This window comes from Tupaia chinensis, unplaced genomic scaffold (assembly GCF_000334495.1).
Source record: "Tupaia chinensis unplaced genomic scaffold, TupChi_1.0 Scaffold000539_1, whole genome shotgun sequence".
In the NCBI taxonomy this organism is placed as follows: Eukaryota; Metazoa; Chordata; class Mammalia; order Scandentia; family Tupaiidae; genus Tupaia; species Tupaia belangeri.
The window spans coordinates 6346595-6357924 of NW_006160052.1; the positions used below are offsets into that span (position 1 = coordinate 6346595).

General features: G+C 56.7%; 1 protein-coding gene across 1 annotated transcript in view; it reads left to right on the forward strand.

The window, feature by feature from the left end:
- PAX2 (paired box 2) overlaps nucleotides 1-11330 on the forward strand; it is a 103038-nt gene that overhangs the window by 69848 nt on the left and 21860 nt on the right. The window contains exons 6-7 of the mRNA XM_006157392.1: nucleotides 3053-3228; nucleotides 5430-5556. Coding sequence (XP_006157454.1) covers nucleotides 3053-3228; nucleotides 5430-5556 — 303 coding nt within the window. The remainder of the gene's footprint in view (nucleotides 1-3052; nucleotides 3229-5429; nucleotides 5557-11330) is intronic.

Consider the following 11330-nt stretch of genomic DNA (forward strand, 5'->3'; position numbering starts at 1 on the left):
GTTCCTCTCTCACTATCTTCTCCTTTTCTTCCTCCTTTTACCCATCCTCCTAGCCCCCCCAGCCTGCCCCTGTCACCCTCTGTAGTGGGACACCAGTCTGGGTGAAGGCACAGCCGGCTGGTTTTGCTGGTTTCATTCCCGCCACAAATGTCTTCACCCCAGCCACAGTGCGGTCCCCAGCATCAGTGGGGGAGGCCTTTCTCCTTTTCCTCTCCTCCTTCCTCTGCCTCCTCCTTCCTTGGACTTCTCCCAGGCTCCTTTCCTCACCCTCCCTGCCCCCCTCCTTGCTGTCAGTCCTCCTTCCTCCCCTCCTAGGCCGACCCCTCTTCTGGGGAGACCCTGTGGCTGCTTTGGGGCTGCCCTCTCCCGGCCCCACCACGCCCCGTGCTCCTTCGCCATTCTTCCTGGGTGCCGTGTCTCCTGCTTCCTCGCCGCCGCTGTCCGCCTCCTCCAGCCTCCCCAAGCTCCTCTGCAGGCTCTCATCAGACCACCTTGTTTTCCTGCTGCTCTAGCACCTTCTTCCCCTCCCCCTCCTCTTCCTGTCTCCCGCCCCCACTGCCACCTCTTCAGTGCGGGCTTCCTTTGGCCTTTCCCTCCCTCCCTCCCCTTTCTCTGGTCGCTGAGACCACCTTGTTTTCCTGCTGCTCTAGCACCTTCTTCCCCTCCCCCTCCTCTTCCTGTCTCCCGCCCCCACTGCCACCTCTTCAGTGCGGGCTTCCTTTGGCCTTTCCCTCCCTCCCTCCCCTTTCTCTGGTGGCTGCCTCTGTAACCTGTCTTACCACCAGGGCCTGAGTATACAAAAAAATAAATAAATAAAAAGGTCAGCGAGTGGAGGGAGCAGCAATAACCCCTAAAACAGTACTATCAGTGGAACATGATTGATCAATTGAATTCCATAGCGGCTGAAAAATGTGGGATTAAGTAGTGTATTATACGCACAATGAGTTGAGGCATGATGTTCATTTCAAGTTCATTTCGCCGGCCTCTGCCACCAGATCAGGCAATCAATAGGGGCAGCAGATATCATATATCACCTCTCTGCGGGCTGGGGAGAGAGCACCATAATCTCTCGCAAATTTAGAGTGACAGATTTGTCAAGATCTGAAGGGCCCCTGAATAAATGAAGGCAAAGAGACTCCTCCAGCCAGTGACCTGAGGACAAAGCTTCAGTTCAGCCCCTCCGCACACACGCCGCACACACACCGCACACGCAGAGGCAGGGGTGGGCCAAGCCAACACAGGCGTATACGCAAGTTACAGGCCTGCCACACGTATATGCGCACACACGCATGCACACCATGTGCGAACGCACTCACAGACAGATGCATGCTTTCCTGCCCAGGATCCATTGGGTGACCCTGCAACAACCACACACAAAGACCCTCCACCCTCCCTCAGCTCCTACAGCAGGGCTTCCCGAAGCCATAGGAAGAGAGAATTAGACACACGGGGACACGCAGATAGGTACAGGGAGTGACATGAGGATGATGGCATGTTCTGGAGACACGGAATGTGGGCTCATCTCCCTGTGCAATTGCACATGCACATGCACACACACACACACACACCCTTCCAGAGAGGTCTTCACTTTATCCTGTATTTATCTGGATGTGTATATGCGTACAGACTGTGGACATGCATACAAGAGGGAACACCAAAAATGCCACGCCCCAGTTCACACACAGATACCCTCAAAGACTGAAAATCTTTCCAAAGCCTTGCCTGGAACAGACACAACCACCAGATCGGGTGTCCACAGGAACACAGGGATGCCACTGAGGCCGCTCTGTCCACCTGCCTCAGACCCGATCTTCTGGTTGGGATGTCTCTCCCTCACACACACTTTCTCTTCTTTCCCACCCCCTACCCCCAGGATGGAGTGTGGAGGGGAGTGGGAGGTTCCATTAGGAGAGCAGACCCCAAGCTCCATCCGGGAGGCCAGCAGGAGAAGATGGCTGCAGGTTGAGGTTAATCAATATGTAATATTTTCTATGGTCTCCCGAATGGTACTGTACGGTGTTACTGTATATAATGCAATATTGATTATATCATATCGTATAATCACCTATAAACTGATATATATAACAGTCCCAGAGGAACACCCTGGGGCCTACAGCATGGGCTGGCCCTGGGCCCAAGGCTCCCCAGTCCATCTCAGGCTGAGGGAAGCCAGGGAGCGGCCAAGCTGGGCACAGGGGACCCAGCTTTGAGCCGGGAGAGTTGCAGGGTGGGGGTTCAGGGAGGGCCAGCAGAGAGGACACCTTGCCCACTGTGTGCTCTGGGGACTCTGAGGGACCCACAGCTGGGAGGCCTGGGGAGAGGCCTGGGGAGAGCAGGACCTGCCCACAGCCCAGTGTGGCACCTCATGTCCCCCTTTCGTGGGTATCTCGGCTCTCTGGGGAGGCTGCGGGAGGGTCCAGGACCAAGGAGCTAGCTCCTGAGGAGGGAGACCCACGCCAGACTCCAGGCCCCCCTGCGTGTACCTCCTCTTTCTTAGGGCCTCCATGTGTCAGGCTGGGCCCAGCTCTGCTCTCAGGGCCCCGCCTCCCTCTGGCTGAAGTTAATTACTTCGCCCAGTCTCCACATTACTCTCAGCCTCGGAGATTTGATGGTTTTCAACCCTTGGAATCAGTGGAACTGAAATTCATCTCGGAGCCGAGTTCAATTCTCCACAGGCTCAGTAATGCAGGGCTAGACGCCAGCTCCTCCCCCAGGCTGACCAAGCTGGGGGACAGAAAGGGGGTCTGGGGAGACATTCCCTGGACAGAAGGCCCTGGGGGCCGTTCTGGCTGCCCCTCTGCCCATTTCTCTCCAAACCCCACATGGTGACCACACCCCAGTCTCCTCTCAGGTCCTTCAGGGGCCCTGGCTTCCCGGCTGGATCACCGAGGCAGGCCCACCTCCTGCGCCAGCCCTTCCGGCCTGGGAGCTGCAAGTCGGGGGTCCCAGAAGTACAGTGCCCCAGAGCCAGAGCCAGGTCCTCAGCCCACCGCACTGTTCTCGTGTCTCCACCGGCCTGGCACTAACACCCCAGTGTCTGTGTGTTCTCCAGAAGTGTCTGAAGGCTCGGTCCCCAATGGAGACTCCCAGAGTGGCGTGGACAGTTTGCGGAAGCACTTGCGAGCTGACACCTTCACTCAGCAGCAGCTGGAGGCTCTGGATCGGGTTTTCGAGCGTCCTTCCTACCCTGACGTCTTCCAGGCATCTGAGCACATCAAATCCGAACAGGTGAGGAGGCACTCTCTGCTTGCAGAGGTGGAAAGGGACTGGGCAGACAAGGCCTCTGGAGAACCGGCACAGCGAACCCCACAAATGCATCAGCGGTGTACCACGTGTGTGCGGTGTGGACATGCTCACCTAAGGCCTCACGGTGCGGCCAGGAGAAACCATCGCAGGGTACAGTAATTAGAAATGCTGGGCTCTGGGTGCAAGAGGATGGCCTTGGGTATACCTTATGCCTTCCTGAGCCTCAGTTTCCCATCCATACGATGAAGGGCATGGACGCAGGGCCTGTGAAGGCTCTTCCAGCTCTGCTATTCCCTGGTTCTGGCATGGAGCACTCAGAGATGTCCCCTTGCTGTGCGTGTCCCTTGCCCCACCCCCTGGGGTCATACGGAAATCCTGCACGTGCCTGTAAGGTGCCTCTTGCCCAGCATCAGGAGGAGAGCTTGGCCATGCCTGCCTCCTGCTTCCCAGTCCAGCCATCCAGTGTCACCCCAGGCAGGGGGATGGCCCAACCCTTGTACCCAACACTTCTTGTGGACAAAACGGCCCAGAACACACAGTACACAGCGCACCAGCAAAATACAAAGGGTAGAAACATGTCTCCTGATGCGCACGTACTTACAGACCACCACCATTCTCCTGGTCCCCCTCCATCCACCCTCCACACACACTGCACACCCACAGGGTCGCACCAGCGCCGTGGAGCCAGAGGTGCACACTGTCCCCAAAAAGCAGCACATGCCCCCGCCATGCACCTTCACTGTGGCTGCGCATGCTCTCGAATGCAGAGGTGCACGCCCATCCTTCCCACACATTCAGCCCAGGCCCGGCCACAGCCACGGCACAGCGCGGCATGCTGGGCTTGCACACGCGCACACACGCGCGCACCAGCGCAGCCCCACAGGCTCCACACAGCACAGTTCCACTCCGAGACTCCAACAGCTCCCAGCCCTGCGCCTTCTCCCCGCCCGTCCTTTTATCCCATAAGCTGTTTGTCTTCATAAAACAAAAATCAAAAGTCTTTTTAAGGTGCCCTGAGCCATAAACCAACAAAGGAGGAGCTGGCCGAGGCGGGGCGCTCGGTGCACCCTCCCCGAGTCCCCGGCTGTATTACAATGAATAACCTTTATTTACTTTCATTAGACTATTAAACACCAGCACAGTCATTTTTCCCCCTGAAACTCGGAGCAGGGCCCATAAAGCAAATCCGAAGCCTAATTGAGTTCATTTTAATTTCTCTCCGATCACAGCGAATTACTCTGGTGATAAATCAGGGGGCAGCTTCACCCCCAGTAGAAGGCCTAATTTGCAGCTAATTACAAAACTGATTTCTACAGGAAGATCAATACGAGAAGGAATTGGAAATGACGAGGCAATCCCGTCCAGCCAGGGAGGGGAGGGGTTCCTCTGGGGGGGCCAGGAAACGGAAGGGAAAAAAACGGACCCGAAAGAGCAGAAAATCAGTTTTAATTTAACGTAATATTAATCAGAGCAACTTTTCCTGCTTCGTGCAGGCTCCTGGTCTGCCCAGCTCTGGGGTCTGGCTCGGTGGTGGGTGTAATAAAAAGGCAATTACCCGAGTGTTTCGGGCAGGGCACCCTTTCAGAGTCAATGACTGGCCCCCTCCCACCCTTCTGTTAGCCATGTGGACTCTCCCCCTCCCCAATTTCATACCCCAGTGCACAGGCAGAGAGCAAGGGGCCCGTGGGGCTGTCTTTGTTTGTTTTTTAAAAAGGGGCGCCCATACCCCATCAGCTGGCCCAGCAGTGCCAGGCTGGAAGAGGCTGCGCTAGGCTCCACCCCCAGCTGCTGCCTGCGTCATCACATCACGTCTGCCCCTCCTTCCCAAGACTCCCCACCCCACGGGGACCCAGACACCCCATGCCTTTTAGCAAGGGGATCCCCACTGCAGTCTTCTGCCCTTAGGGCATAGGTAGGAGGTGCTGCGGGGAGGTAGAGGGCGCTGGGGTAACCGCCCCAAAGGTCTAGGCCACACCTCTGGGGAGGCCAAGTCAGATCAGCCCCCACCTGCACAGAACTGTCCCTCACAGGCTGAACCTGCCCCTGCTCTCCCCGCCCTCTGCCAGGCCTTCCTTCTACCCCATCTGGGAGGGTCCCGTTCCTCCTCCCCATCTGCACACCCAGCCCTCCCTGTGCGAGCAAGCGCATCAATAGAGAGCTGTCGCTTTTCTCTCTCCTCCCAGGGGAATGAGTACTCCCTCCCAGCCCTGACCCCTGGGCTTGATGAAGTCAAGTCGAGTCTATCTGCGTCCACCAACCCTGAGCTGGGCAGCAACGTGTCAGGCACGCAGACATACCCCGTTGTGACCGGTAAGGCGGCGTCCAGGAGGGTGGGCACAGTGGGGGCACCTCAGCCATGCCAGCTGGGGCCCAGTGTGACAAGTGGGTCCCTGGCCGTGATATTCAGAGAGAACAGGCCTCCAGAAGCCAGGTGCTCCCTGGACAGATGTGTGCAGATGCAGGGAGGAAAACCATGGTCAGAGTGCCCCTGAGCGCTGTCTGGAAAGGTGGAAGCCAGGAGGGGCTGTGGCTGGCTCTTCCTGCCTGTCCTCTGGCCTCTCCCTTGGCCGTTTTCCTTGCCTCCTCTGGCTGTCCAGGATCAGGAGCCTCTTGTTAGGACATGCGCAGACTGAAGAAGGCAAACAGGCCAGGCGGGACAGAGTGGAGGCATGGGAGCTCAGTGCCCAGCATCCATGCTCCATGTCCCCGAGGCTCCTGAGAGACCCACTTTCCTCTCCCTCAAGGCCGCATGTGGCTGTGGCTCTGGGCTTGAGGGCAACACCCGGTTCTATGGAGTTAGGGGCCAGCACATCATTGCAGCTTTCCTCCCGTTTCCCAGAGAGGTCGCTGACTCCGAGGCTTGGCTGCAAGGCCAGGGAGGGGAGGCCTAGCCTACAGGCAGGCAGGGGAGGAGACACTGGCCAGGAGCCTCCGTGGATTAGAAGCAGCAGAGGCAACAAGAGTGAGGAAGGCCGGGCAGTGGTGCAGGAAAAGGCCAGCAGCGACAGCACCAGGCCACAGAGCTGCAGGCTGCAGGGGTGCCTGGCACTGCAGAAGGGGTTCCGGGCCAGGAGACTGCCCAAGTGAGAGAGACTCACATTGAGGTGTTATTAAAATTCACCTAATTATTCTGGAGGCACTAAAGCCAATGTGCCGTTCGTTCCTTGGGAGACAGGATGATTGAGAAGGGTCTCGGTGGGGATTGGGAGACACTGAGGCGTTACCTGCAGAGCGAGGCGAGCAGAGGCAGCCAGGGGACCTGGCGGCAAGGCTGCTGTAGCCCACATCACAAGGGGTGTGCCTGCTGCAGGGCAGGGCCCTGGTTCTGCCTCAGAGTTCATCGGAGCATGGCTCCACTTGAACCTGAGTTGGGCTGCAGGTGGCCACCTCGCCTCCACCTGGGGGCTCAGGAGAGCCCTGCTAGCTCCCCAGGTTCTTTTAAAGGGCGTGTCCTGGTACAGCTGTTTCCAGTCTAGATGGAGTTGAGCCTGGAAGTGTTGGAGAGCTGGACTGGGCTTTGGGGCGCACTGGCAGGGCCAGTTCTCAGCACCTCCTCTTAGCGCGTTGGCTTAGCTGGGTCCGGACACAGCCTCTGGTCAGATGGCCTCGGCCCGAGCTGCCCTTAGTCCAGCTCAGAAGCCTGACCAAGGGGGACATATGGCCCAAGGCAGGCCACCTTTCCCCTGACGTGCTGAGAGAACAGTGGTCATTCCCCAATGTGGCCCGCCCCAGGCAACTGGTAAAGGACAGCCCGGGAGGCTTTTCTCTGACCCCAGCTGTGCCTCCCTGGGCTCAGGGCCAGTCAGAAGGCAGCTACCTCCTGGGGTGGAGATGAGGGTCTTTGGGGTAGGGGTCCTGCCACAGGAGACCCTGGGGCTGGTGCAGAAGTGGCTCCACCTTGAGCAGCCCCCTCCCACCTCCCCCCCATGGCCCTGGAACGGTCCCAGCTCAGCCTGGGAACATCTCCGGCTGATCCATCTGGATCCAAGTGTGAGAAAAGTTCATTTCAGACCCAGCTTGACATTCCCAGGTGGCAAGTTAGCACTAACATCTCAATCTGTATGCGACATTTCAATCAAGCGAGGAGTAACAAAAGCAGAACCATTAACATTCGGAGCTGTTCACCAGTGGTAATGACGGGGAAACTCGCTCAGAAACTGGAAATTACCAAAAAGAGAGAAGTGTGAGGAGAGGTGGGGGGCGGGGGGAGAGTAGGGAATGATTTTTCCACACTTAGGCCAAGATCCAGTGTTTGGATTAATAGTGCCATTACCCAAGAAAGGGCTGGAGATTATGCTCCTTCTTAAAATGTTTTTTGCTGGCAATTAAACGGCTGCAGTTATTGATCTTTGTTGATTTTATGTCCTCCTCATTTGCATAATCTATTAAAGATGAATGATTCATGATGTGTTTATTATGAGAACAGCCAGAATTTGCCGGAGTACTATCAAGGTGAGAAGCGGGGCACTGTCCGGAGTTGGCCGGGAGCTGTGAGCGGCACTAGAACAGAGCCAGGAGAGGTGGGCTTCGGGCGAGCTCTTCTAGAAAGACGTTGTCGTCTGTCAGAATGGGCTCCAAGCAGGTCTGGGCGTGGGAGGGGCTCTTGACGGATTTGTAGACATTTCACCCAAAGATTCTTTAAAAGCTTATTTTGTTGGAGAATATGAAAGGCTTTGCTGGAGGGATAGAAAGAAAGGCCCACTGGGTAGGTAAGCGGTTTGGGCAGGGAGGTCACGGTGCCCACAGCCTGGCTTGGGTGCGTCAGGGTGTTTAGGGAGCCCTCCGTGTCCCCCACCTTTCAGGCAGCCAGCTCGTCTTCCCCCCTGAGGACGGGCAGCTGAGCTGCGTGCCTTAGGGGATGCGTCCTGAAGGAACTGGCCTGGGAGTGCCCTAGCCCACTGAAAAGCCGGCCCTTATTGATATTCCTGCCGCCTCCTGGCACCGGAGGCTGATTTCAAACTTCACCAGCCACTTGATGCAGCTGTTCCATAAGGTCAGGACTGGGAGGCAAGAGGAGCCCGGGCTATTGTGTGAGGAGAGAGCAGGGCCCAGTGGGCCAGGACACCGCTAATCACATTGCAGGCAAGGGTGGCTACAGAGGCTGGGGCACAGCTCAGTGGCCTGCCCTCCCCTCCCGCTCTCATGGAACTGAGGAGAGAGACAGATTTCTCTGGGTGGTGTTTGCGAGTTCTGCCGAGATTTTAATTTCACTGCATCACAACTCAGCAAGCTGCCAAGTCAAGCTGGTTATTTAAATTTATCACCCACTTTCCCTTCCGCCGCTGGGCTGCTCTAGTTCAGCGCCATCTCTCCTCTCCAGCCCACGGCTCTAGGCTGCTGGTCTGGAACGGATCTGAGCCTCTCCTAAGTGATAAGGAGAAGGGGACCGGCCATAAGAGAGAGGGGGTCGGGGGCACGCCAGTCCCCGGCTTCCTCAGGTTGGCTGGCTAGGGCTGGTACCTCCTTCTACCTTCTTACCTCTCTAAGGGGCACCCCTGGGGCTGCCATCCACCCCTTGGCAGTTCTAGGGTCCTCTGGGTTGGGGCCCCTAGGGTGAGGCCCTGGCTCCAACTGTGTGCTGGAGCTTTCCTTCCTTAAAGTCTCCCATCGCTGGAGGAAGGGTGCCTCCTCTTCCCATGGCTGCCTCGCCTCAACCCCCTTTCTCGGCTGCAATGAGAAGAGGAGCGGGAGAAGCTGCCATGATATGGGCCTGGGAGGAGATGATGAGCAGGAGGCGCAGGACTCCCACGGTCACTGTGGATGCCTCTGAGCACGCAGAGTCCCCTGGTCCCATGAGAGTCCACCCCGAAGGACAGGGCAGGCTCCCTACCTTGGAGTCCAGATGGCTCAGCTAGTGCAGGAGGAAGTCTGTGCAGCACAGAAACTCAGGAAGTCACCAGCCCCGGAGCTGCCGTACCAACAGCCTTCACTGGCTGCTGTGGGCATCTCTGCCAGGCTCTGCACAGCCCTGTGCACGCGTAGTCCTCACACCTCGTTTTAGTCACAGAGAGCCAATGGAGAACTGAGGTCGGTGTCCAGGAACCAGGCAGACCAAGCCTACCAAAACGTAGCTGGGTGAAATGCAACGCCAAAGCAGTGTGCGAGAGACTGCTGCGATCGCCCTGGAGGTAGACCCTCCCTAGGGGAGGTTGGGGGTGTAACACACCCGTCAGGAGCCAGGAGAAGCAGGAAGCTAAAGCTGTCACACGGTATCAAGCCAGGGACAGGTCAGAGGCAGCACTGGCCATGAAAGGGAAACACGTGAACTTATCCAATGCCCCAAGGAGGCAGTTGAGGGGTGGAAATGCTGCCGTGAGAAATGAAGATCCCAAGCCCGCCCCTGGATCAGAGTCCACATTTATACCAGGAATATGGTGTGGAAACCCCAAGTCAAAGACTTACATAAAAATGTGCTCAGGATAGTAACCCGCTCAGAAACCCCAGCAGGAACAGTGGCAAACCTTCCTTGTAGAGGCTTTCTACAGTACAGGGCGCATGGGGTTCCCACGGGAGTGGGGGGAGACTGCCACTAAAGATGAGCTCACTGTAAACAATTACACACCTCGAGCCAGCCGGTGCATGGATAAGGCAGCTGGATCCCACATGGCCAACTGCACTGTTCGAGCCCCAGACCCGCAGCTTTAAAACTACACCAGGCGGGGCCAGCAGGTGACATAGTAGCTAAGGCGCTGGACTCCCACATGGTTGATGCGGTTTGAGTCCTGGACCTGGGGACTTGAAACTCACCTCAGGCACAGGTGCATGCATACCCAAAACCCTGAGAGGAGAATGGAGGAGAAGGAGGTGATTTCTCACTTTCCCTCTGTCTCCCCAGTGAGCGTACATGCCCTATGGCAAAAATCTCCCACTAAAAAAGAAAAAAAAAGGAAAAAGAAAAACAACAACAACAAAAAACCTGCCAGGCATATGTGCCCAAACTCCAAGAGGAAGTTGGGAGAGAAGGGACTATGGCGTGGCTATCTCCCTGGGGGGTGATTTCTCTCTCTATCTCTCTCTCTCTCTCTCTCTCTCTCTCCAGTGAGTGCATGCACCCTATAGCAAAAAACTAAAATAAATAAATAAATGAAATGACACACGTCGTGTGAATCATAGGGGAGAGTTAGAAGAAGCAATAAATGGGACAGTTAGCACCCCGCGAGCGCGAGACCTGCAGATCTGCAGATAATAGACTCATACAAGGCGACTACAAACTCAGCATGTTTATGATACTAAAAAACAAAGTCAAAGGGAAGTATCAGTTTTGTTTTTATCATAGATTCTGATTCCCAACTCCACTCCCCACCCCTGCTCAGCAAATTGTCAGCTACCTGAGATCAAAAAGGGCAAAGAATGGAGCCCACACCTGTGGCTCATTGTGTGGGGGCTAGGAGTCAGGGAGGGGCCATCCTTGGAGCCTCAGGCAGCTCCGAAAGTAGAGCCTGTTCCCGGCTTAGCCAGGCTCCCAGAAAGCTAACTCTGCCGAGAATCTGAATTTTAGGAAATGTCTGAACAGAGAACTCGGGAAAGGACAGCGCTTCCCTCTCTAGCCGTGGGGGAGCCGTGTTGGGGAGACACCTAGCTAGCTTCCACACCCTGGCTGATGGTGAAACAGTGGTTTTACTCACGAGCTTGGGAGAACGTCTCTTACTGCTCAGAGACTGCAGCTCTGAAGGAAGCTATAACCGAGATCCAGGGAACCCAAGAGGGAGGTGCCGGGGCATGCACGACTCTGGTCTCCTGAGAGCTGGCAGATTTGAGCAGGGGGGGAGGACGCCAGTGAGTCCAAGTTCAAAGCTGCAAAGCAGGGGCTGGCCCAAGGGCTCTGGAGGCTGGGGAGAGCTGCCTGGGCTCAGCTTCTGGAAGAGGGCTGTCTGCTCCTGGAAGGGCAGACTCCTTGGCCATCTCTGAGCTGGCCAGCAAGGTAGCCTTTCCTCAGAGGGGTGGGCCCTGGGAAACCTCCAGGGACTGCCCCTTTCCTGTAGTTAACAGCCCCCGTTCCAGGGCGACAGCACTTCCCCCCATAAAACAAACAGCTTAGCCCCCCCCCCCAGCCCCCCCGGGGGGGGAGGGGCAATAAAACCCCC